Genomic DNA, 27,871 nt, shown 5'->3' on the forward strand with positions numbered 1-27,871 from the left:
CACAAGTGCCTCAAAGGGCTGCACAAACCACAACGACATCCTCGGTAGGGCCCACATAAGGGCAAAGAAAAACTCACCCCAGTGGGACGTCGACCATGATGACTACGAGAAACCTTGGAGAGGACCACATATGTGGGCAACCCGCCCTAGGGGACCGAAAGCAATGAATGTCGAGCGGATCTAACATGATATTGTGAAAGTCCAATCCATAGTGGATCTAACGTAACCGTGAGAATCAAGTCCAAAGTGGATCCAACATAGTATAGAAATATTTATATATAATTGAATCACTTGTTTATTACTCAACAAGTTTCTAGTTATTTGTATATCTTTTTTTCCAAATAGTTCAAGAGAGACCACTACAAATGAGCAACATTTTGCACTGTTATACAATTTAATCAATAAATCAACCAATCAATCAATCAATCAATGTTTATCTATATAGCCCTAAATCACAAGTGCCTCAAAGGGCTGCACAAACCACATCAACATCCTCGGTAGGGCCCACGTAAGGGCAAGGAAAAACTCACCCCAGTGGGACGTCGACCATGATGACTATGAGAAACCTTGGAGAGGACCACATATGTGGGCAACCCACCCTAGGGGACCGAAAGCAATGAATGTCGAGCGGATCTAACATGATATTGTGAAAGTCCAATCCATAGTGGATCTAACGTAACCGTGAGAATCAAGTCCAAAGTGGATCCAATATAGTATAGAAATCTTTATATATGATTGAATCACTTGCTTATTACTCAACAAGTTTTTAGTTATTTATATATATTTTTTTCCAAATAGTTCAAGAAAGACCACTACAAATGAGCAATATTTTGCACTGTTATACAATTTAATCAATCAATCAATCAATCAATCAATCAATCAATCAATCAATCAATCAATCAATCAATCAATCAATCAATCAATCAATCAATCAATCAATCAATCAATCAATCAATCAATCAATTAACCAATCAATCAATCAATCAATCAATCAATTAATCAATTAATCAATCAATCAATCAATGTGTATCTATATAAGCCCTAAATCACAAGTGCCTCAAAGGGCTGCACAAACCACAACAACATCCTCGGTCGGGCTCACATAAGGGCAAGGAAAAACTCACATAGTCATCATGGACGTCGACCATGATGACTATGAGAAACTTTGGAGAGGACCACATATGTGGGCAACCAACACCCCCAGGGGAACCGAAAGTAATGGATGTCGAGCAGATCTAACATGATATTGTGAAAGTCCAATCCATAGTGGATCTAACGTAACCGTGAGAATCAAGTCCAAAGTGGATCCAAATAGTAGCGAGAGTCCCATTCAAAGTGGAGCCAGCAACCCCGAACGGGACAAGCAGTAGAAAATGGATGGATGGATGGATGGACTATTGATTGGTGAATTAATGATGGGGGTCATCTTCCTCTTCATTCGTCTCGTCCAAGTTCACATGTCGACTGAATGATGATACTTTGTGTGCTGAAGGTCAAAGTTCAAATCCATCCTCAATGCCCCTCTCCGTGGCCCTCTCCTCCCAGCTGATGCCCAGGGATTGCATCAACTCTCTATTTGACAACTTCACTTGGACTAAGATCTCCACGTCCCCACCAGCCGGCGTTGGCCTGTCCAGGGCGTGGCTTCACCCCGACGTCAGCGTCTTCGTCGTCTTGCTGCTCTTCTTCCTCATGAAGGTGCGTGACACCATGTGGTCATTCTTCTTCTTCTTTTCTTCACACACACACATGCGCACACACACACACACACACACACACACACACACACACACACACACACACACACACACACACACACACACACACACACGCACACACACACACACACACGCACAGACACCTCAGTTTGTGAGACAATGATTGGTGAAAAGAGCCTTAAGGTCTCCACTGTTGCTTAGCAACTCACCATCTTAGATGAGATCTGTTTACTATGGAGGCAGGGGGTGGGTCAGGGGGGTGTAACCTGCAGCATGAAAATGAATTATAAGCCACATTCATCATTATCCTTATTCTGCCCTATTTTTGGACGCTCAACTACAAAACACAAAACCAGTGAAGTTGGCACGTTGCGTAATTCGTAAATAAAAACAGAATAAGATGATTGGCTAATCCTTTTCAACTTGTATTCAATTGAATGGACTGCAAAGACAAGATATTTCATGTTCAAACTGAGAAACGTATTTTTTTGTGTGCAAATAATCAGTAACTTAAAATTTAATGGCAGCAACAAATTGAAAAAAATTTGTAACGGGCATTTTTAACACTGTGTTACATGGCCTTTCCTTTTAACAATACTCAGTAAACGTTTGGGAACTGAGGAGATCAATTTTTGAAGTTTATCAGGCGGAATTATTTCCCATTCTTGCTTGATGTACAGCTTAAGTTGTTTATGACCAAGTATGCATTGCAATCTAGTATGAGAAACAGTGAAATGCATGAGTCCTACCGGCACATAGATAGCATGGTGCAAAAGTGGGCCCAATGACATGTTGTAGAGCATTGGTCCCCAACCACCGGGCCGCAGAAGAATTTTTAAATTTTTTATTTTTTTTCATCACATTCAATTTTTAACTGCATGTAAGCAGGGGTGAGAAGAGGTTTTTAAATTATTAGCGCCTGCTTACTTTTACCGCATGCCTTGAACAAGCGCAGGAGTGAGAAGAGGTCTTAAGTTAATTAGTGCCCCGGCGGCTATTCAAGGAAATACGGTATTTCTAAGATTCCATTAATATCCACATATTCCCACGGTTCCATATTTTCTGTGTCTGTATCTTCACAAATTTCCTTTTTTTTGTCAATAAATATGTTCTGCTACTGCAGTTTTGGATGTCGGCGGTGGCGACGGCCATGCCCGTCCCGTCCGGAGCCTTCATGCCCGTCTTCATCCTGGGTGAGCGCTCACTGCGCAACTTCCGATGGGCGGGGCTTAATCACTTTCTCTTTCTCCGCAGGGGCCGCCTTTGGCCGCCTGGTGGGGGAGGTCATGGCCGCCATCTTTCCTCAAGGCATCGTCTTTGACGGCATCCTTTACCGCATCATCCCTGGAGGTTACGCTGTCATTGGTCAGTCTGTACCATTTCCCCCTTCCCCCCCCCCCTTCCACCACATCCTCCTCAGCTGTCCATTTCCTGTGTCCTCCACCTCTCAATGGTCTTTTTTCTCCCTTCACTTGTCAACACCTCCTTTCCCTGAGCTGTCTCCGACAGCACATGGCGGCCTCACCTGAGTCACTGACCCAGAAACTCTCTCGCTGTCGCCCACCGCACCTCCTTCACTCCTGTAACCCCGCCCATTCACCCTGGCAGGGGCGGCGGCTTTGAGCGGGGCAGTGACCCACACGGTGTCCACGGCTGTGATCTGCTTCGAGCTGACGGGTCAGATCTCCCACGTGCTGCCCATGATGGTGGCGGTGATCCTGGCCAACATGGTGGCTCAGGGCCTGCAGCCCTCGCTCTACGACTCCATCATTCAGGTCAAGAAGCTGCCATACCTGCCCGAGCTCGGCTTCCGTCACGTCAGGTGTGTATATAGTAGAAGACTGAAAATCAGTCATGAGGACAGGAGTGTTATGTGTTGCACAGCCTGTACAAAATCTTTGTGGAGGACATCATGGTGAGGGAGGTGAAGTCCATCTCCTACCAGTCCACCTACAGGGAAGTCCAACTCTTGCTCGACTCGTCCTCGCTGGAAACCATCCCTCTGGTTGCCTCCAAAGGTCAAAAGTTGCTCGATGATTAGCTCTCTGCGGTAAGGTACCTAATGAAGTGTCCGCTGACTGAGCGTTATCACCCCTGGGCACAGACTCTATGATCCTGCTGGGAAGCATCGACCGCGTGGAGCTGCTGGCGCTCTGCGATTGGTGGTTGTCGCCCGAGAGACGCCACCTAGTGCAGGTGATCAGCAGGTTTCGTCCTGTACCCAAAGAGCTAGTTTAAAGTTAAAGGCCTACTGAAACCCACTACTACCCACCACGCAGTCTGATAGTTTATATATCAATGATGAAATATTAACATTGCAACACATGCCAATACGGCCTTTTTAGTTTACTAAATTACAATTTTAAATTTCCCGGGAGTTTCGTCTTGAAAACGTTGTGTAATGATGACGTGTACGCAAGACGTCACAGGTTTTTAGGAAGTATGAGCGCTGCGCACACACACAGCTAAAAGTCGTCTGCTTTAACGGCATAATTACACAGTATTTTGGACATCTGTGTTGCTGAATCTTTTGCAATTTGTTCAATTAATATTGGAGAAGTCAAAGTAGAACGATGGAGTTGGGAAGCTCTAGCCTTTAGCCACACAAACACACGGTTATTCCTTGTTTAAAATTCCTGGAGGTGAAACTTTACGATGGATAACAGCGCGGTCAAGCGAACATGGATCCCGATCATTTGTCAACCGGCAGGTTTCGGTGAGAAAATTGTGGTTAAAAAGTCGCTTCTTACCGGAGAAAAGCTGAGCTTGTGCCGTCCATAACTGCCGTCGACTCCCCTGAGACACTGCGCGTCAAGACACCCGTGGACAAACACCTCCAACTATCAGGTACTATTAAACTCACTAAAACACTAGCAACACAATAGAAAGATAAGGGATTTCCCAGAATTATCCTGGGAAATGTGTCTAAAAACATTAGAATCTGTCCCAATGCAATCATGTTTTTTTTTTTTTCTAGTCTGTTGCTATCAATATCCTCAAACACAAATCTTTCATCCTCGCTCAAATTAATGGGGAAATTGTCGTTTTCTCGGTCCGAATAGCACTTTTTGTTGGAGGCTTCCATTAAAATCAATGTGAATATGTGAGGAGCCCCCACACGTGTGACGTCATCGTCTGCGACTTCCGGTAGAAGCAGGGCTTTTCTCTTAACACCGAAAGTTGCGAACATTTTTGTGGGTGTTCTTTACTAAATCCTTTCAGCAAAAATATGGCAATATCGCGAAATGATCAAGTATGACACATAGAATGGACCTGCTATCCCCGTTTGAATAAGAAAATCTCATTTCAGTAGGCCTTTAAAGTACCAATGATTTTCACACACACAGTAGGTGTGGTGAAATTTGTCTTCTGCATTTGACCCATCCCCTTGTTCACTCCCTGAGAGGGGAGGGGAGGGGAGCAGTGAGCAGCAGCGGTGGCCACGCCCGGGAATCACTTTGGTTATTTAATCCCCAATTACAACCCTTTGTGACCAGCTGTGTTGTATTCAGGGTCCCGACCAGAGGAAGGATATTCCATCGCCCACACTCAGCGGGGAACAGGAGGGCGACAAGGTTGGCAAAAGTGCAGAAACAGCGTTCCAATCAGTGTTATATGATGCCAATTCTGATACCGATCATCCATCAGTGAAATCCGCGGACACCAATACCGATCATATGTATTAACTGTAAAAAAATATATTTATTTAAGGTGTGTGCTATTGACAGTTTTTTAATATCAACATCATTATTTTAACTAGTTACTTATTATCTTTTTTTTTTTACATACAATTGTTAGAGCTAAACAAAGTCAATAGCACACAATAACTAAACACATGCAAAAAAACCAATTTTTGCCTTTAAAGTTCAAAGTCCAGGGATTTATTCCCTGCACAATAAACAATGATTTTGAGAAAATAAAAATATCAATCTAATCACTATAACATCGATTATATACTCATACCACCAATTTATGGATCAATCCACCCTCCCCAGTTGTTATATTATCCTCTGTCTAGACCAGTGGTTCTCAAATGGGGGTACGCGTACCCCTGGGGGTACTTGAAGGCATGCCAAGGGGTACGTGAGATTTTTTTTAAATATTATAAAAATAGCAACAAATCAAAAATCATTTTTGAATATATTTATTGAATAATACTTCAACAAAATGTGAATGTAAGTTCATAAACTGTGAAAAGAAATGCAACAATGCAATATTCAGTGTTGACAGCTAGATTTTTTGTGGACATGTTCCATAAATATTAATGTTAAAGATTTATTTTTTTGTGAAGAAATGTTTAGAATTAAGTTAATGAATCCAGATTGATCTCTGTTACAATCCCCAAAGAGGGCACTTTGAAAGTTGATGTGTAGAAATATTTAATTATAATTGAATCACTTGTTTATTTTTCAAGAGGTTTTTAGTTATTTTTATAGCTTTTTTCCAAATAGTTCAAGAAAGACCGCTACAAATGAGCACTGTTAAACAATTTCATACATCTGCAGAAACTGATGACATAGTGCTGTATTTTACAAACCCTGTTTCCGTATGAGTTGGGTAATTGTGTTAGATGTAAATATAAACGGAATACAATGATTTGCAAATCATTTTCAACCCATATTCAGTTGAATATGCTACAAAGACAACATATTTGATGTTCAAACTGATAAACATTTTTTTTTTGCAAATAATCATTAACTTTAGAATTTAATGCAAGCAACACGTGACAAAGAAGTTGGGAAAGGTGGCAATAAATACTGATAACGTTGAGAAATGCTCATCAAACACTTATTTGGAACATCCCACAGGTGTGCAGGCTAATTGGGAACAGGTGGGTGCCACAGTTGGGTATAAAAGCAGCTTCCAAGAAATGCTAAGTAATTCACAAACAAGGATGGAGCGAGGGTCACCACTTTGTAAGCAAATTGTCAAACAGTTTTAGAACAACATTTCTCAACAAGCTATTGCAAAATCATCAAAAGGTTCAGAGAATCTGGAGAAATCACTGCACGTAAGCGATGATATTATGGACCTTTGATCCCTCAGGCGGTACTGCATCAAAAACCGACATCAGTGTGTAAAGGATATCACCACATGGGCTCAGGAAGACTTCATAAAACCACCGTTGGTAGCTACAGTTGGTCGCTACATCTGTAAGTGCAAGTTAAAACTCTACTATGCAAAGCCAAACCCATTTATCCACAATATCCTGAAACGCCGCCGGCTTGGTTGGGCCCGAGCTTACCTAAGATGCAGTAGTGCAAATGGAAAGGTGTTCTGTGGTCTGACGAGTCAACATTTCAAATTATATTTGGAAACTGTGGACGTGGTGTCCCCTGGAACAAAGAGGAAAATAACCATCCGGATTGTTATAGGCGCAAAGTTCGAAAGCCAGCATCTGTGATGGTATGGGGGTGTATTAGTGCCCAAGGCATGGGTAACTTACACATCTGTGAAGGCACCATTAATGCTGAATGGTCCATACAGGCTTTGGAGCAACATATGTTGTCATCCAAGCAACGTTATCATGGCGCCCCTGTTTTTTTTCAGCAAGACAATACCAAGCCACGTATTACAACAGCGTGGCTTCGTAGTAAAAGAGTGCGGGTACTTTCCTGGCTCGCCTGCAGTCCAGACCTGTCTCCCATCGAAAATGTGTGGCGCATTATGAAGCGTAAAATACGACAGCGTAGACCCCGGACTGTTGAATGACTAAAGATCTACATAAAACAAGAATGGGAAATAATTCCACTTTCAAAGCTTCAACAATTAGTTTCCTCAGTTCCCCAACATTTATTGAGTGTTGTTAAAAGAAAAAGTGATGTAACACAGTGGTGAACATGCCCTTCCCCAACAACTTTGCCACGTGTTGCAGTCATGAAATTCTAAGTTAATTATTATTTGCAAAAAAAAAATAAAGTTTATGAGTTTGAACATCAAATATCTTCGTAGTGCATTCAACTGAATATGGGTTGAAAATGATTTGCAAATCATTGTATTCCGTATATACTTACTTCTAACACAATTTCCCAACTCATATGGAAACGGGGTTTGTACTTCTTTATTCATTTTTTTCAACCAAAAATGCTTTGCTCTGAATAGGGGGTACTGAATTAAAAAAATGTTCACAGAGGGTACATTACTGAAAAAAAGTTGAGAACCTCTGGTCTAGACCACGGGGGTCAAACTCAAGGCCTTGTGGCCAGATCTGGCCGGAGACATCATTTTATCTGGCCCACAAACACCTGGAAATGATATGTTTCAATAATCCATCCATCCATCCATTTTCTACCGCTTATTCCCTTTTTAGGGGTCGCGGGGGGCGCTGGCGCCTATCTCAGCTACAATCGGGCGGAAGGCGGGGTACACCCTGGACAAGTCGCCACTTCATCGCAAGGCCAACACAGATAGACAGACAACATTCACACTCACATTCACACACTAGGGACCATTTAGTGTTGCCAATCAACCTATCCCCAGGTGCGTGTCTTTGGAGGTGGGAGGAAGCCGGAGTACCCGGAGGGAACCCACGCATTCACGGGGAGAACATGCAAACTCCACACAGAAAGATCCCGAGCCTGGATTTGAACCCAGGACTGCAGGAACTTCGTATTGTGAGGCAGACGCACTAACCCCTCTTCCACCGTGAAGCCTGTTTCAATAATGTACTTAATATTTTCTCACCAAATATAATGTTGTTTTTTTTTATTTTGACATAAAAAATATATGTACTGCTTGAAATTGCATACCTTTTAAACTTTAATAGCATCCAATATTGCAACAAATAATACAGTACATTATCATACTTTCCTACGGAGCCCCTAAAGCAGGGGTCTCAAACTCAATTTACCTTGGGGGTCACTGAATGCAGAAACTGGGTGAGGCTGGGCCGCAAGAAAAGATTTCTTAAAAAATCTAACGTGCACTTTTTGATGAATTCACCTTCTATGAATGGATTTCCCGCCCTAGCAACATACTTGCCAATCCTCACGATTTTTCCGGGAGACTCCTGAATTTCAGTGCACATTCCGACAATCTACCGGTGCAACCATTCTCCCGAATTTGTCCCAATTTTCACCCGGCCGACATTATTAAGGGTTGCTGTGACTGCACTGCCTGTAACGTCCTCTACAACAGTGGTTCTCAACCTTTTTTCGGTGATGTAACCCCTGTGAACATTTTTTTAATTCAAGTACCCCCTAATCAGATCAAAGCATTTTTTGTTGAAAATAGAGATAAAGAAGTAAAATACAGCACTATGTCATCAGTTTCTGATTTATTAAATAGTATAAAAGTGCAAGATTTTGCTAATTTGTAGTGGTCTTTCTTGAACTATTTGGAAAAAGATGAAGTGATTCAATTTTAAATTAAGATTTCTACACATAGAAGTAATCATCAACTTAAAGTGCCCTCTTTGGGGATTGTAATAGAGATCCATCTGGATTCATGAACTTAATTCTAAACATTTCTTCACAAAAAAATAAATCTTTAACATCAATATTTATGGAACATGTCCACAAAAAGTCTAGCTGTCAACACTGAATGTTGGATTGTTGTGTTATTTTTTCACAGTTTATGAACTTACATTCATATTTAATTGGAGTATTATTCAATAATATATTTATAAAGAATTTATGAATTGCTGCTATTTTTGATAATAATTTTATCATAAATCTTACCTGGCCCTTGGCATACCTTCAAGTTCCTCCAGGAGTTTGCGCATCCCCTATACGAGGACTACTGCTCTACTACATGTCATCGCGCACGCTTCTACATCACACAAACAATGTGCCGGCTCTGTAACATGTTGTATGAGACTTGTGCAGAACTACGTCAGTGGCTGCAAAACGTACTTGGTCAACAGCCTTACGGGTCACACTGAGGGTGGCCGTATAAACAACTTTAACACTGTTACAAATATGCGCCACACTGTGAACTGACACCAAACAAGAATGACACACCCTTTTTGGGAGAATTTCCGCACACTAACTTAAGTGAAGTGAATTATATTTATATAGCGCTTTTCTCTAGTGACTCAAAGCGCTTTACATAGTGAAACCCAATATCTAAGTTACATTTAAACCAGTGTGGGTGGCACTGGGAGCAGGTGGGTAAAGTGTCTTGCCCAAGGACACAACGGCAGTGACTAGGATGGCGGAAGCGGGAATCGAACCTGCAACCCTCAAGTTGCTGGCACAGCCACTCTACCAACCGAGCTATACCGCTCCCTTAACTTAAACACAAGAGAACAAATACCCAAAACACCTTGCAGCCCTGACTCTCCCGGGCTACAATATACAACACCTCCACCGACGCAAGTAGGGAGGGCGGGGAGGTGGAGGGTTGGTGGTAACGGGGGTGTGTATATTGTAGTCCGGAATAATCAGGGCTGCATGGGATTCTGGGTAATTGTCTGTTGTGTTTATGTTGTGTTACGATGCGGATGTTCTCCCGAAATGTGTTTGTCATTCTTGTTTGGTGTGGGTTGACAGTGTGGCACATATTTGTAACAATGTTAAAGTTGTTTATACGGCATAATAACGTCTCGTGGGTCGCAATTGGCCCGCGGGCCTCATGTTTGAGACCCCTGCCCTAAAGGGACAGGGGGGGGAAATCATATTTTAGATATGTATCTCGTGCGCACGAGAAACTATCTCGTTCTCACGCACAAGTTTCTCATGCGCTCGAGATAGTTTCAAGTATCAATAGATAGTATCAATTAGATGGGTAGTTTGCTGTAAAGTTAAGTATTTTTATTGAGACGAAAACATGTATGGAAAATATGGAGCCCCTAAAGGGACATGGGGAAAAACGTTTTTTTTTATACGTATCTCGTGGGGGGGTTGCCCACAAATGCGGTCCTCTCCAAGTTTTCTCATAGTTATTCACATCGCCGTCCCACTGGGATGAGTTTTTCTTCGCCCTTATGAGGGCTCCATACCATGGATGTCGTTGTGGCGTGTGCAGCCCGTTGAGACACTTGTGATTTAGGGCTACATAAATAAACATTGATTGATTGATTGATTGATAAGCTTAGCTATTAGCAAGCCTGCTCCTGTTTGCTTTCGGTGTGTAACATGTCAGTCTGGTCCTCCAGTGATAATAGTAGTAATGACAGTAATGACACTTAAGCTACTAAGAAATGTAGTTTATTTTCCGTAATGGGGGTGATTATTATTATTATCTTAGGTGAGCGGCTCCGCACTTTGTATGGAGATACATGATTAACTGCTATCTTGTCAGCCGGGGGAGATCGATGACATCCGAGTTGACCCCTCCCCTTTCCAACTGGTGGAGAGAACGTCGCTGCACAAGGTCGGTGAAGACTGGAGCGTTAAAAAGTTGAAGACAGTGGAAACTGCTTAAAGGGGAACATTATCACAATTTCAGAAGGGTTAAAACCAATAAAAATCAGTTCCCAGTGGCTTATTTTATTTTTCGAAGTTTTTTTCAAAATTTTACCCATCATGGAATATCCCGAAAAAAGGCTTTAAAGTGCCTGATTTTCGCTATCTGTGAAGCCACCGTCCATTTTCCTGTGACGTCATCATGTGACGTCATCCAGTGATGCCAATACAAACAACATGGTGGATAGCACAGCAAGATATAGCGACATTACCTCGGATTCAGACTCGGATTTCAGCGGCTTAAGCGATTCAACAGATTACGCATGTATTGAAACGGATGGTTGGAGTATGGAGGCAGATAGCGAAAACGAAATTGAATAAGAAACTGAAGCTATTGAGCAAATAGCCATAACTACCATGTGGCCCTCAATGAAAACCAGTTTGACAACTCTGCTCTAGATCCAACATTTTTTAGTTAATAACTCTAATAAGTACTTATTTGTTGGTTTTGTTTAAAGCTACCTTAGCGGTTAGGTGCTGGCCCCACTATGGACTGGAATCTCACTATTATGCTAGATCCACTATGGACTGGACTTTCACAATATCATGTTAGACCCACACGACGTCTATTGCTTTCGGTCTCCCCTATGGGGGGGGGGTTGCCCACATATGCGGTCCTCTCCAAGGTTTCTCATAGTTATTCACATCGACGTCCCACTGGGATGAGTTTTTCTTTGCCCTTATGAGGGTTCCATACCATGGATGTCGTTGTGGCGTGTTCAGCCCTTTGAGACACTTGTGATTTAGGGCTACATAAATAAACATTGATTGATTGATTGATTGATTGATTGATTGATAAGATTAGCTATTAGCATGCTCTCGGTGTGTAACATGTCAGTCTGGTCCTCCAGTGATAATAGTAGTAATGACAGTAATGACACTTAAGATACTAAGAAATGTAGTTTATTTTCCGTAATGGCGGTGATTAATATTATCTTAGGTGAGCGGCTCCGCACTTTGTATGGAGATACATGATTAATTGCTATCTTGTCAGCCAGGGGACTAAAAATAAACACTCTGTCAGTCAGAGGGGATTGGCATTAAAAGACATTTATCGGCAATGGCGACCACTTACTTTTTTATGGCAATCGGTCGATACTGATTGATCGGCACATCCCTAGTGAAGATGTCCGGAAGCGCCAAAGGACAGTAGAGCAGCTGGAGATGAACTGCATATAATGGCATCACATGACTTCCTGCAGCGGGGCGCCGTGCAACCGGAGAGGAACGGTCCACTTCCTCCTGGCGGACATCAAGACTCCAACTCCACTCTTCCACTTCCTGGTGAGCTGAAGTGTACTTCCAAATGAGCTGGAATGAACCACATTATGGGTGACACACACAAACAAACACACACACACACACGGCGGTATCTAGGCAACAGCATAAGTTATGATGAGGATGCTCGTATCCCCAGTCGTCTTTTGTCTTGTTTCTTGACGTAGACAAACGTGTGAGGCGAACACTCAGGAGCTTTTTCAGCCTGCAGCAAGGCCGTGCAGAGCGTTCCCTTCAGGTAGGCTTTGTGTGCTCATTTGTGATCACAGGTACAGGTTGACAAAGTGATGGACTGTTGCGGTCCTTCAGGAGCCCCGCCCCCCTCTTGGTTCAATCCCCACGTCCCCAGAAGAAGTACGTAGGCCTCCATGACCGTGATGTTCATGTCGACCCAGTTGGAGACATATTGATCCTCGTAAATGATGCAGGTCAAAGCGTGGGAAGAGGCAGAGATGGACAAGCCCATGGAGATCGATGAGATCCGAGTTGACCCCTCCCCTTTCCAACTGGTGGAGAGAACGTCGCTGCACAAGGTCGGTGAAGACTGGAGCATTAAAAAGTTGAAGACAGTGGAAACCGCTCAAAGGGGAACATTATCACAATTTCAGAAGGGTTAAAACCAATAAAAATCAGTTCCCAGTGGCTTATTTTATTTTTCGAAGTTTTTAAAAAAATTTTACCCATCAGGGAATATCCCGAAAAAAGGCTTTAAAGTGCCTGATTTTTGCTATCTGTGAAGCCACCGTCCATTTTCTTGCGAGTTCATCCAGTGATGTCAATACAAACAACATGGCGGAAAGCACAGCAAGATAAAGCGACATTAGCTAGGATTCAGACTCAGATTTCAGCGGTTTAAGCGATTCAACAGATTACACATGTATTGAAATGGATGGTTGGAGTATGGAGGCAGATAGCGAAAACAAAATTGAAGAAGAAACTGCAGCTATTGAGCGAATAGCTATTGACGCTATTCGGCGATCGCCTTCTAACCAACGATTGAGTGTCGCAGGTTATCCATACATATCTGTGCCATGTCTGCCTTAACATTGCCGGTAAAATGTGCAGACCAACGATCGGGACTTTCGCATCTTGTGACACTCGAGCAACTTCAATCCGTCGATTGGTAAGTGTTTGTTTGGCATTAAATGTGGGTGCAGGGAAAGGCTGGATGCAGATATAGCTACAAATGTACATACAGCTAGCCTAAATAGCATGTTAGCATCGATTAGCTGGCAGTCATGGCGTGACCAAATATGTCTGATTAGCACATAAGTCAATAACATCAACAAAACTCACCTTTGTGATTTCGTTGACTTTATCGTTGGAAATGCATCTGCAGGATATCCATACATCTCTGTGCCATGTCTGCCTTAGCATCGCCGGTAAAATGTGCAGACCAAACGATCGGGACTTTTGCATCTCGTGACACTGGAGCAACTTAAATCCGTCGATTGGTAAGTGTTTGTTTGGCATTAATTGTGGGTGTACATTAAATTTGTGGCATTAAATTTGTATGTACAAATGTACATACAGCGAGCCTAAATAGCATGTTAGCATGACGTGCTAATCGATGCACACTCCACGTAAGTCAACTTAAATCCGTCCCTGATCGTGTTGTTACACCCTCCGACAACACACCGACGAGGCATGATGTCTCCAAGGTACGGAAAACAGTCGAAAAAACGGAAAAATAACAGAGCTGATTTGACTTGGTGTGTGTAATGTGTTTGAGTAAATGGCGGATTGACTACCTAGGTGACGTCACGTTGTGACGTCATCGCTCCAAATGCGAATAATAGAAAGGCCTTTAATACGCCAAAATTCACCCATTTAGAGTTCGAAAATCGGTTAAAAAAATATATGGTCTTTTTTCTTCAACATCAAGGTATATATTGACGCTTACATAGGTCTGGTGATAATGTTCCCCTTTAACTTATTTCGACGCTCATAACTCTCAAAATAATGGTATGGGGCGGTATAGCTCGGTTGGTAGAGTGGCCGTGCCACCAACTTAAGGGTTCCAGGTTCGATTCCCGCTTCCGCCATTCTAGTCACTGCCGTTGTGTCCTTGGGCAAGACAATTTACCCACCTGCTCCCAGTGCCACCCACACCGGTTTAAATGTAACTTAGATATTGGGTTTCACTACGTAAAGTGCTTTGAGTCACTAGAGAAAAAGTGCTCTATAAATATAATTCACTTCACAATTCACTTCACCTCTACCTCACAGTATAGAACCATGCACTGTAAAGTTAAAGTTAAAGTACCACTGATAGTCACGTGAAATTAATCTCTGCATTTGACCAATTCCCTTGTTCCACCCCCTGGGAAGAGAGGGGAGCAGTGAGCAGCAGCAGTGGCCATGCTCGGGAATCATTTTGGTGATATAACCCCCAATTTCAACCCTCGATGCTGAGTGCGAAGCAGGGAAATAATGGGTCCCATTTTTATAGTCTTTGGTATGACTCGGCCGGGGTTTGAACTCACAACCTTGCGATCTCAGGGCGGACACTCTAACCGCAAAGTTAACATCTTTATTGTAAAATCACAAAAAATTGCTGGCTAACATTTGCATTACTTTCACGGTAACATTTACAGTAATTTACTGTGAATTGCTGTGAAATAGCAGGCTATTGTAACTTTTACAGTCATTTGTTGTATTGTAGTAAATTTGGATGGCAGTAAATTATTATGAAAAAAAACTGATCAGTGCTGAGAAATCTGGATAATTTTTTACAGCATACACAATCTACCAGCATACACAAAATACCCAGTGATGGGCAGTAACAAGCTACATGTAGCTAAGCTACGTAGCCTAACTAGATTTCCAGTAGTTTGGCGGTAGCTTCACTACGTTTTGAACGAGTATCGATTCGTGTCGCTTAGCTACTTTTAGACCCGTGTAGCGCGGTAGCTTACATCAAAGCTACAAGCTACAAAAAGAGAAAGAGGACTGCAAATCCAGGCCAAAATAAATACAGAGAATATACAATGATCTGGATGAATACATACGGAGAAATCCGTGATGATTGGTTGGTGTTTGTATGATAAATCACAGTTGGCTAAGGTTTGAGCGAAACAATACAGACTGGCCAATCATCATCGAAAATAGAAAGCAAAATCCCAACAGTCACGCATTCATGTCACATAACGACGAGGGAGTCGGAGACAGAGGGACGCTTCAAGCTGACCACTCAAAATAAACAACTTGAAAATGGCAGAGAAATTCTCTAATAATTCTCTGATAATCTAATCCACAGGTTCAATTTTTCTTTTAGTGATGAAGATTACGTGCAGGAAACCCACAATAATGTGTGTCCTTGGCCATATTTAGACAAATGTATGCATTTAAAGAAATCAATTCCCCAAACCTTATTTTTTCGTTGTTTACTCTGTAAACCATAATCATAACTGCTCTCGCTTCATTGAAGAAATCCAACACAAATATAGGAACACAAATTAAGGTGAGTTGAGTTCATAAAAAGTTTCACTGCACATAACCATTACCCTCTGTTCCAAACAACACACAAGCCATTGTTTTATTTTTTCAATACATAAATAGATGATGTTTTTTTGTTTTGTTTTTTAATGTTGGCTGAGAAAATGAATACAATTATGAAAAGGCAAACTAAATAAATACATACAGTGGGGTATGGGGACCCCTACAGGTAGTTGTAGGGTGCCATCCATCTATTTTCTTACACTTATCTAAGGTCGGATCGCGGGGGCAGCAGCCTAAGCAAGGAAGCCCAGACTCTCCTCTCCCCAGCCACTCCCTCCAGCTTCTCCCAGGGCATCCCGAGGCATTCCCAGGTCATCCGGGAGACATAGTCTTCCCAACGTGTCCTCGGTCTTCCCCGTGGCCTCCTACCGGCTGAACGTGCCCTAAACACCTCCTTAGGGAGGCGTTCGGGGGACGTCCTGACCAGACGCCCAAACCACCTCATCTGGCTCCTCTCGATGAACTGGTTCCAGAGCCTTTGCTGTGCGTCAAAGTGAGTCCAGACTATGTCTAGCCGGAACTTCTCCACCACACGCACCAGCTCTGGCTCCCTCCCAGCGAAGTGATGTTCCACGTCCCCAGCTAAATGACAGATAGTTAATAGTAATGGACCCTTATTGGGTACACTCTCAGTTACATTAACATTGATATTATACAAACCCCGTTTCCATATGAGTTGAGAAATTGTGTTAGATGTAAATATAAACGGAATACAATGATTTGCAAATCATTTTCAACCCATATTCAGTTGAATATACTACAAAGACAACATATTTGATTGTCAAACAGATAAACATTTTTTTTTGCAAATAATCATTAATTTTAGAATTTGATGCCAGCAACACATGACGAAGAAGTTGGGAAAGGTGGCAATAAATGCTGATAAAGTTGAGGAATGCTCATCAAACACTTATTTGGAACATCCCACAGGTGTGCAGGCTAATTGAGAACAGTTGGGTGCCATGATTGGGTATAAAAGCAGCTTCCATGAAATGCTAAGTAATTCACAAACATGGATGGGGCGAGGGTCACCAATTTGTAAGAAAAGTGTCGAACAGTTTTAGAACAACATTTCTCAACAAACTTTTGCAAGGAATTTAGGGATTTTACCATCTACGGCCCATAAAATCATCAAAAGCTTCAGAGAATCTGGAGAAATCACTGCACCTAAGCGATGATATTACGGACCTTTGATCCCTCAGGCGATACTGCATCAAAAACCGACATCAGTGTGTAAAGAGTATCACAACATGGGCTCAGGAACACTTCATAAAACCACTGTAAGTAACTACAGTGTGTTGCTACATCTGTAAGTGCAAGTTAAAACTCTACTATGCAAAGCAAAACCCATTTATCAACAACACCAAGAAACGCCGCTGGCTTCGCTGGGCCCAAGCTCATCTAAGATGGACTGATGCAAAGAGGAAAAGTGTTCTGTGGTCTGACAAGTCCACATTTCAAATTATACTTGTAAACCGTGGACATGGTTTCCTCTGGAACAAAGAGGAAAATAACCATCCGGATTGTTATAAGCGCAAAGTTCAAAAGCCAGCATCTGTGATGGTATTGGGGTGCATTAGTGCCCAAGGCATGGGTAACCTACACATCTGTGAAGGCACCATTAATGCTGAATGGTCCATACAGGTTTTGGAGCAACACATGTTGTCATCCAAGCAACGTTATCATGGACGCCCCTGCTTATTTCAGCAAGACAATGCCACGCCACGTGTTACAACAGCGTGGCTTTCATAGTAAAAGATTTCGGGTACTTTCCTGGCCCACCTGCAGTCCAGACCTGTCTCCCATCAGAAATGTGTGGCGCATTATGAAGCGTAAAATACGGCCGGACTGTTGAGCGACTAAAGCTCTACATAAAACAAGAATGGGAAAGAATTCCACTTTCAAAGCTTCAACAATTAGTTCCTTCAGTTCCCAAACGTTTATTGAGTGTTGTTGAAAGAAAAGGTAATGTACCACAGTGGTGAACATGCCCTTTCCCAACTACTTTGGCACGTGTTGCAGCCATGAAATTTTAAGTTATTATTTGCAAAAAAAAATAAAGTTTATGAGTTTGAACATCAAATATCTTGTCTTTGTAGTGCATTCAATTGAATATGGGTTGAAAAGGATTTGCATATCATTGTATTCCGTTTCAATTTACATCTAACACAATTTCCCAACTCATATGGAAACGGGGTTCGTACATGTAGGCCCATAGATATAAACGCTGTTAAAAGTAGTTTTGATGTAGCAAGCTACTTCAGTCGTGTAGCTTGTATTGTCAATTGCTACAATTCTCAGGGGATAGCTTCCCCTGTAGCTTAGCTACATTTAATCGAGAGTAACTTGTAGCTTAGCTTACTACATTTTCCAGGTACCTAACCCTATCCTATGAAAACACTAGAATGCCATTAAAAATATGGCAGGAAACCATGTCAACCGCTTATGTCGAAGTCAGTCAGCCAGTCCGAGGGGTGTTGAAATTGTGGTTGTGTTTGTTTGCACAGGTTAGCATCTTTTGCACCATTGTGCCGCTTCTACCTTCATCCTAATCATGACGTTTGCCGAGAATGTTCTTTTTCTTCCTCGCTCCCGGGTGCATAGAAGGACAGCTGTTTGAAGTGCGGCGTGACCTTTTGCTTGTGTCTCGGCAGACGCACACGCTCTTCTCCCTGCTGGGCCTAAGCCACGCCTACGTGACCAGCAGTGGCAAACTGGTGGGCGTGGTGGCATTGAAGGAGGTAGGAGGGCGTCCATTTTTAACCACGTGGAGATACAACTAGCATGTTAGCATACTTTGGCATGACTTTCATGTCTCTATCGTTCATGAAGTCCTCTCTTACAGCTCCAGAAGGCCATAGAGGGCTCCTCCCACTCTGGTGTGCGACTACGCCCTCTGCTCGCCAGCCTCCACAAAATAAGCAGCCATAACGCTGTCTCAAGCCCCACCCTTTCCTCATGCGCCGCCCCTTCTTCGCCGGGCGCCACAAGACCCACCGACCAACTGCACACATACCTTGGCGAAGGCGGGGTGGAGCCGTGCCAGGTGGACTGAGGCGAGGGCGACCTCCAGCCCAACAACTCTGAAAAGCATCGGAACGGGGACGGAGACAGCGGGGAGGAGCAGATGGTGTGAGGAAGTGAAACAGGAAGTGACATTTTAAAGCTGGCGACATTTAATTTTGCGCACTTCCATACTTACACTCAGCATTTGGAGTTGAAGTGAATTAAATGACTCGTATTTTGTTCTACATACATACTTGCCAACCTTCCCGGATTTTCCGAAATTCAGCGCCTCTCCCGAAAACCTCCCAGAAGAAATTTTCTCCCGAAATTCAGCCGGAGCTGGAGGCCACGCCCCCTCCAGTTCCATGCGGACCTGAGTGCGGACAGCCTGTTTTCACGTCCGCTTTCCCACTACATAAACAGCTTGCCTGCCCAATCACGTTACAACATCTACAGATTTGAATAATAAACTGCACACACAAGGAAACAAAGCAGAAGAACGAGGAAGTTACAGCGATGGCGACGCCGTCTGTAATAGAGTGATTTTATGTTGTCTGTTGCCTTCTCCTGGTGAATGTTGACTATAGCATTATGGGGTTGTTTTTTGATTGGCCAACGATTTACGTGGTGTTGCCCACCTGACGGCAAGTAAGGGAGTCTGTTCTGAGGCTAACAGTAAAGAGACATAACTTCATCACCTCGCCTGGTTATTGACTCCAACCCAATATATTACACAGAGCAAAATGAAGAAATAAATGGCAAAGCAAAGGTTACTCAAATAGTGAAAGGTTAGTGTTGTTGTTTTTTTAGTAACCAGCAAGCACAGTACAGTTAGTAGAACAACTGTGTTTTTATTACTGTGTATTTGATAGGTTCCGTCTGAAATTCAAGTATTTATTTTTATCTATATATATATATATATATATAATAAAATGAATATATATAGCTAGAATTCACTGAAAGTCAAGTATTTCATATATATATGATGCAAGATGGCGGCGCCCGGACGGGCTGCGACACTGCGGTGCTCTTGCTAAAGATGGAACATTTGGCGGAAATGCCGGACAGTTCTGCAGACTTCATGGCTGGCTCGCATCGTGGTCACTCCGGGATCACGTACGACCGCCAGACACTTCTGGATATGGACATATTGGGCCGTTTTGGACTGATAGACGCGGGCGTGCTAAACATGCTAACTAGCATGGGGATACGTCGGCGGCTACATCCAGCGGCCTGTGAAGCAGCGGAGTCTAGTAGCAGCGGGGGCCGTCTACGGAGCAGACGCCAGCGGTGTGATCGGAAACGCGGATGTCGAGCGGGGCTAAAAACAAAGCAGAAGGCTAATCCCCACAGAACACCACTTCCCTCCACCCTGAAGACGGATTTAAATAAAGGATGCGAGACTACTGGTCTGGGTAAGGAGTCAGTTAAATTAGAACAAGTTTTTTCTGCTTTGAGTGTTTCAGAGTTGGACATGTGTTTTACTGAGGTGGCTAACTATGATGCGTGCAGTTTATCAAAGCAACAAACAAACAATCGGAAAATCCCCGTTACTGAGGTGGCTAACCATGATGCGTGCAGTTTATCAAAGCAACAATCAAACAATCGGAACATTCCCGTCGTATCAATTCCTAGATATGGTCGTAATTATACTGAATGCACTGGGCATAATAAACACAACATTATTAATATTGCTACTACGGATAATTTGATCAAAAATTCCCTAAAACAGCCCACTACCTATAATATAGGTTTTTTAAACATAAGATCATTGTCTCCCAAAACGTTGTTAGTTAATGATATCATCAGAGACAACAATCTTAACGTCATCGGTCTCAGTGAAACCTGGCTTAAACCAAACGACTTTTTTGCGCTAAATGAGGCATGTCCTCCTAACTTTACACATGCGCATATTGCCCGTCCGCTTAAAAGGGGTGGGGGGGTCGCACTAATATACAACGAAAACTTTAACCTTAGTCCTAACATAAATAATAAATATAAATCGTTTGAGGTGCTTACTATGAGGTCTGTCACACCGCTGCCTCTACACCTGGCTGTTATCTACCGCCCCCCAGGGCCCTGTTCGGACTTTATCAATGAATTCTCAGAGTTCGTTGCTGATCTAGTGACACACGCCGATAATATAATCATAATGGGGGACTTTAATATCCATATGAATACCCCATCGGACCCACCGTGCGTAGCGCTCCAGACTATAATTGATAGCTGTGGTCTCACACAAATAATAAATGAACCCACGCATCGCAACGGTAATACGATAGACCTAGTGCTTGTCAGGGGTATCACCGCTTCCAAAGTCACGATACTCCCGTATACTAAAGTATTGTCCGATCATTACCTTATAAAATTCGAGGTTCAGACGCATGTTCGTCAAACTAATAATAATAATAACTGCTATAGCAGCCGCAACATTAATACGGCCACAACGACAACTCTTGCTGACCTACTGCCCTCGGTAATGGCACCATTCCCAAAGTATGTGGGCTCTATTGATAACCTCACTAACAACTTTAACGACGCCCTGCGCGAAACCATTGATAACATAGCACCGCTAAAGTTAAAAAAGGCTCCAAAAAAGCGCACCCCGTGGTTTACAGAAGAAACTAGAGCTCAGAAATTATTATGCAGAAAGCTGGAACGCAAATGGCGCACGACTAAACTTGAGGTGCACCATCAAGCATTTAGTGATGGTTTAATAACTTATAAACGCATGCTTACCTTAGCTAAAGCTAATTATTACTCAAATCTCATCCACCGTAATAAAAACGATCCTAAATTTTTGTTTAGTACGGTAGCATCGCTAACCCAACAAGGGACTACTTCCAGTAGCTCCACCCACTCAGCTGATGACTTTATGCAATTCTTTAGTAAGAAAATTGAAGTCATTAGAAAGGAGATTAAAGATAATGCGTCCCAGCTACAACGGGGTTCTATTAACACTGACACGATTGTATATACGGCGGATACTGCCCTCCAAAATAGTTTCTCTCGTTTTGAGGAAATAACATTAGAGGAATTGTTACAACGTGTAAATGGAATAAAACAAACAACATGTTTACTTGACCCTCTTCCTGGGAAACTGATCAAGGAGCTCTTTGTATTATTAGGTCCATCAGTGCTAAATATTATAAACTTATCACTTTCCTCGGGCACTGTTCCCCTAGCATTCAAAAAAGCGGTTATTCATCCTCTTCTTAAAAGACCTAACCTCGATCCTGACCTCATGGTAAACTACCGACCGGTGTCTCACCTTCCCTTTATTTCAAAAATCCTCGAAAAAATTGTTGCGGAGCAGTTAAATGAACACTTAGCGTCTAACAATCTATGTGAAACCTTTCAATCCGGTTTCAGGGCAAATCACTCGACGGAGACAGCCCTCGCAAAAATGACTAATGATCTATTGCTAACGATGGATTCTGATGCGTCATCTATGTTGCTGCTCCTCGATCTTAGCGCTGCTTTCGATACCGTCGATCATAATATTTTATTAGAACGTATAGAAACACGAATTGGTATGTCAGACTTAGCCCTGTCTTGGTTTAACTCTTATCTTACTGATAGGATGCAGTGTGTCTCCCATAACAATATGACCTCGGACTACGTTAAGGTAACGTGTGGAGTTCCCCAGGGTTCGGTCCTTGGCCCTGCACTCTTCAGCATCTACATGCTGCCGCTAGGTGACATCATACGCAAATACGGTGTTAGCTTTCACTGTTATGCTGATGACACCCAACTCTACATGCCCCTAAAGCTGACCAACACGCCGGATTGTAGTCAGCTGGAGGCGTGTCTTAATGAAATTAAACAATGGATGTCCGCTAACTTTTTGCAACTCAACGCCAAAAAAACGGAAATGCTGATTATCGGTCCTGCTAGACACCGAACTCTATTTAATAATACAACTCTAACATTTGACAACCAAACAATTAAACAAGGCGACACGGTAAAGAATCTGGGTATTATCTTCGACCCAACTCTCTCCTTTGAGGCACACATTAAAAGCGTTACTAAAACGGCCTTCTTTCATCTCCGTAATATCGCTAAAATTCGCTCCATTCTGTCCACTAAAGACGCTGAGATCATTATCCATGCGTTTGTTACGTCTCGCCTCAACTACTGTAACGTATTATTTTCGGGTCTCCCCATGTCTAGCATTAAAAGATTACAGTTGGTACAAAATGCGGCTGCTAGACTTTTGACAAGAACAAGAAAGTTTGATCACATTACGCCTGTACTGGCTCACCTGCACTGGCTTCCTGTGCACTTAAGATGTGACTTTAAGGTTTTACTACTTACGTATAAAATACTACACGGTCTAGCTCCATCCTATCTTGCCGATTGTATTGTACCATATGTCCCGGCAAGAAATCTGCGTTCAAAGGACTCCGGCTTGTTAGTGATTCCCAAAGCCCAAAAAAAGTCTGCGGGCTATAGAGCGTTTTCCGTTCGGGCTCCAGTACTCTGGAATGCCCTCCCGGTAACAGTTCGAGATGCCACCTCAGTAGAAGCATTTAAGTCTCACCTTAAAACTCATTTGTATACTGTAGCCTTTAAATAGACTCCCTTTTTAGACCAGTTGATCTGCTGTTTCTTTTCTTTTTCTTCTATGTCCCACTCTCCCCTGTGGAGGGGGTCCGGTCCGATCCGGTGGCCATGTACTGCTTGCCTGTGTATCGGCTGGGGACATCTCTGCGCTGCTGATCCGCCTCCGCTTGGGATGGTTTCCTGCTGGCTCCGCTGTGAACGGGACTCTCGCTGCTGAGTTGGACCCGCTTTGGACTGGACTCTCGCGACTGTGTTGGATCCATTGTGGATTGAACTTTCACAGTATCATGTTAGACCCGCTCGACATCCATTGCTTTCCTCCTCTCTAAGGTTCTCATAATCATTATTGTCACAGACGTCCCACTGGGTCATTATTGTCACCGATGTCCCACTGGGTGTGAGTTTTCCTTGCCCTTATGTGGGCCTACCGAGGATGTCGTGGTGGTTTGTGCAGCCCTTTGAGACACTAGTGATTTAGGGCTATATAAGTAAACATTGATTGATTGATTGATTGATATATATATATATATATATATATATATATATACAATATATATACAGTATATATATGAAATACTCGAGTTGGTGAATTGTATATGTAAATATACTCCTCCCCTCTTAACCGCGCCCCCTGCCCAACCACGCCCCCAACCACGCCTCAGCCCCACCCCTGACCACGCCCCCCACCCTCCACCTCCCGAAATCGGAGGTCTCAAGGTTGGCAAGTATGTCTACATATGGTGTACGTTTATATTCACCTTGGACAGGGCTCGGCAACCCAAAATGTTGTAAGAGCCACATTGGACTAAAAATACAAAAACAAATCGGTCTGGAGCCACAAAAATTTAAAAGCCATATTACGTACAGAAAGTGTGTCATGAGATACAAATTGAATTAAGAGGACTTAAAGGAAACTAAATGACCTCAAATATACTGGAGCTACAAATGAGGCATAATGATGCAATGTGTACGTATAGCTAGCCTAAATAGCATGTTAGCATCGATTAGTTTGCAGTCATACAGAGACCAAATATGTCTGATTAGCATGCCACACAAGACAATAACATCAATAAAACTCACCTTTGTGCATTCATGCAAACGTTAAAAGTTTGGTGGACAAAATGAGACAGAAAAAGAAGTGGCATAAAACACGTCCGAGAAAGTCGGAGAAAGTTGTACATGTAAACAAACCACGGTGAGTTCAAGGACCGTGAAAATTAGTAGGACAAAACGGTGCTTGCCAAATACTCAAATCAGTGAAGCATGTTTAATATAAACAGTGTGCTTTATAACAATTAGGGAGGTGTCATGTTTGTCCTCCTGCAGAAACCATATTAAAACAAAACATGTCATTTTTCCCCCGCATCTTTTTCCATTTTTCATATGTTTTTGAAAGTGCTCCAGAGAGCCACTCGGGCAGCGCCAAAAAGCCGCATGCGGCTCTAGAGCAGCGGGTTGCTGACCCCCGACCTTGGAGAAAGCAAACCACCAAGTTTAAGTAAATATTGGGATAATTGAGTTTGAGCACATAATAAGATAAGGCCCCATAGTTTTAACATTCGCAGGTGGTTTGGATCACTTCTCGTAGGAAAGAGGCCCTAGTTGGGACTTCGGAATGCAAAAGTGATAACCATATACTTGAGAAAAGACTACCTGACTAGCTCAACGCCAACTTTTGAGTTATGACTTAAAGCAGTTGTTTTCCAGACACTTACACACGAACATGTCCTTACATGGTCAGGTTTTGCTGTCCTGACTAGTGATTTGGCATCTTCCGTCAGGAGTTCTTCATTTTTTTGACCTATGTTCCTCAGGTTACTGCAGACTTATTTAATGACGGTCGCTTGTAATAAAGCAACATTTAATTCTGTGAAGCGTCTCCGACGTGTCTTCTGATTCAGCCGCACTACCGTGTCATCCTTCTGTCCGGACGAGGATGACAAGACCAGAAATACACTTCAGAGTGCCTACAGTAGGGAAGGGATTCGTTTGGCCCCAATCCTACAATGCAAAAAGTCAGTGTTCAAAAACAAGGGGAAAAAACACAAAATTTAGGGGTATTTTACTTGAAATATTATCTGCTAATAGAACAAGAAAATTTGGCTTGTCAAGACTTTCCAAAACAAGTAAAATTAGCTAACCTCATTGAACCCCAAAATACCTTAAGAATAAGTATATTCTCACTAATAACAAGTGCACTTTTCTTGATAAAAAAAAAAACAAATATGAGACCTTTTTTCTCAGTATGTTGAAAAATATTCCTGTCTATTTGGCTGTCATCTGTTTTAATTATGAGACACAATTGTGTCAAAGTCATGATTTTTTATTTCATGCTTGAAATAAGAAATTATTACTTTGAAAAAGCAGTCGTGAGTGTTGATGACAGCTTTGCAACACTTGATATTCTAGTTTCAAGCATGTTTTACTCAAAATAGGTCATAAAATCTTAGCAACAAGCTGTAATATCTTACTGAGATCATTTAGGACTAAAACACTTAAAGCTAGTAAAACACTAACATGAAATCCGCTTAGTGAGAAGAATGATCTCATCAGACACAATTTAAGAATTTATCACCCTTATTTGAGATATTTAATCTTACTTATATTTGAGTTTTTGCAGTGTAGGTAGATCTCACGTGAGAGCAATGCAGTCTGCTGAAAATGATGGAAAACACCACTCTACAGAGCAACTGATGTTGTGGTCGAAGTTCAAATTGCTACAAAACACACTTTAAGATGTTCATCACTCTACTGCCATCTGGCGACGAAATTGGATAGTGCATCCCTCAATTTGTCATGTTTCATGTGTCAGCTAAACAGTGACGAATGGGGCCATATGAATCCCCTTCCTACTGCAGGTGCGTTCACATTGAGAAGAAGCAGTGCTCTCATGATCGTCGCCTTAGCGGAAGTGTTCACAATTAAAAAGAAGACAGGAAGTGTGTATGTGCAGTGTTTGAGTGTGCACTACCCTCTGAACATTTACATCAACAGGATATAAGTATGCAGTGTTTTTTTAGCCACTCAACGCGCTTCACCGAAAACTGGCAACCCATGATTCCAAAATGGTGGTAAGCTACATTTGTAGCCACAGTTGCCCTGGGGTAGACTGACAGATGTGTTGCTGCCAGTTTGCACCTACAATCACCACCGACATTCACATTCATACACTAGTGTGAGCAGCACCGGGAGCAAGGCGGGTGAAGTGTCTTGCCCAAGGACACAACGGCCGGGACGAGGTTGGCAGCAGCTCATATCAAACCTGGAGACCTCAAGTTGCGTGGACGGCAGCTCTATTACCTGAGCCACGCCGCCCCTCGGTACTGTTTACTAGGGCTGCGAATCTTTCGGTGTCCCACGATTCGATTCAATATCGATTTTTGGGGTCACGATTCGATTCAAAATCGATTTTTTTATTCAATTCAACACGATTCCCGATTCAAAAACGATTTTTCCCCCGATTCAAAAGGATTCTCTACTCATTCAATACATAGGATTTCAGCAGGATCTATATCCCAGTCTGCTGACATGCTAGTAGTAGATTTTTGTAAAAAGCTTTTATAATTGTAAAGGACAATGTTTTATCAACTGATTGCAATAATGTAAATTTGTTTTAACTATTAAACAAACCAAAAATATGACTTATTTTATCTTTGTGAAAACATTGGACACAGTTTGTTGTCAAGCTTATGAGATGCGATGCAAGTGTAAGCCACCATGACACTATTGTTCTTTTTTTTTTTATAAATATCTAATGATAATGTCAATGAAGGAATACTAATCACTGCTAAATTGAAATCATAACTAATATTAATTCTGTTGTTGATAATACTAATTTTGTTCCACTACTTCTGGTTTGATCTGTGTCGTGTTTGTGTCTCCTCTCAATTGCTCTGTTTATTGCAGTTCTGAGTGTTGCTGGGGCAGGTTTGGTTTTGAAATTGCATTGCATTGTTATGGTATTGCTGTGTATTGTTTTGTTGGATTGATAAAAAAAATATAAATAAAAAATTCCCCCCCAAAAAAACGATTTTTGAAAAAATGTGAACCGATTCTGAATCGCACAACGTGAGAATCGCGATTCAAATTCGAATCAGATTTTTCCCACACACCTACTGTTTACAATCCGTTTGCAAATTCAAAGCACACAACCTGCTGCTAGAGTGTCGCCCTCTAGTGGTTTCAATGTGTTTAGTTGGCTACAACAAGCTTTTAGGGGTGGGCGATATCGCAAATTTGGGTATCAATACCGACCCGATACGATACCGGCCAGTATTGCCGATACCAATACCGATACAGGAAGTGACGTCATCTGATGGGGGACTTCGGGGTATCGATACTTTTGAAGAACAAATTTGTACTTTTGCCTTTATTAATTGATTATGATAATACAAC

At 42.4% G+C, this 27,871-nt stretch overlaps 1 protein-coding gene across 1 annotated transcript in view; it reads left to right on the forward strand.

Annotated features, from left to right (window-relative positions):
- The window catches only part of LOC133557720 (chloride channel protein 1-like), a 42,713-nt gene extending 23,020 nt beyond the window's left edge, over nt 1-19,693 (forward strand). Inside the window, exons 11-23 of the mRNA XM_061908438.1 lie at nt 1,546-1,698; nt 2,842-2,911; nt 2,973-3,083; nt 3,327-3,540; nt 3,603-3,736; nt 3,823-3,914; nt 5,231-5,293; nt 12,328-12,409; nt 12,571-12,641; nt 12,713-12,757; nt 12,832-12,936; nt 18,559-18,645; nt 18,750-19,693. Of these exons, the coding sequence (XP_061764422.1) occupies nt 1,546-1,698; nt 2,842-2,911; nt 2,973-3,083; nt 3,327-3,540; nt 3,603-3,736; nt 3,823-3,914; nt 5,231-5,293; nt 12,328-12,409; nt 12,571-12,641; nt 12,713-12,757; nt 12,832-12,936; nt 18,559-18,645; nt 18,750-18,959 (1,437 nt within the window). The 3' untranslated portion in view covers nt 18,960-19,693. The remainder of the gene's footprint in view (nt 1-1,545; nt 1,699-2,841; nt 2,912-2,972; nt 3,084-3,326; nt 3,541-3,602; nt 3,737-3,822; nt 3,915-5,230; nt 5,294-12,327; nt 12,410-12,570; nt 12,642-12,712; nt 12,758-12,831; nt 12,937-18,558; nt 18,646-18,749) is intronic.
- The last annotated feature ends 8,178 nt before the right edge of the window (nt 19,694-27,871 follow it).

This window comes from Nerophis ophidion, linkage group LG08 (assembly GCF_033978795.1).
Source record: "Nerophis ophidion isolate RoL-2023_Sa linkage group LG08, RoL_Noph_v1.0, whole genome shotgun sequence".
NCBI lineage: Eukaryota > Metazoa > Chordata > Actinopteri > Syngnathiformes > Syngnathidae > Nerophis > Nerophis ophidion.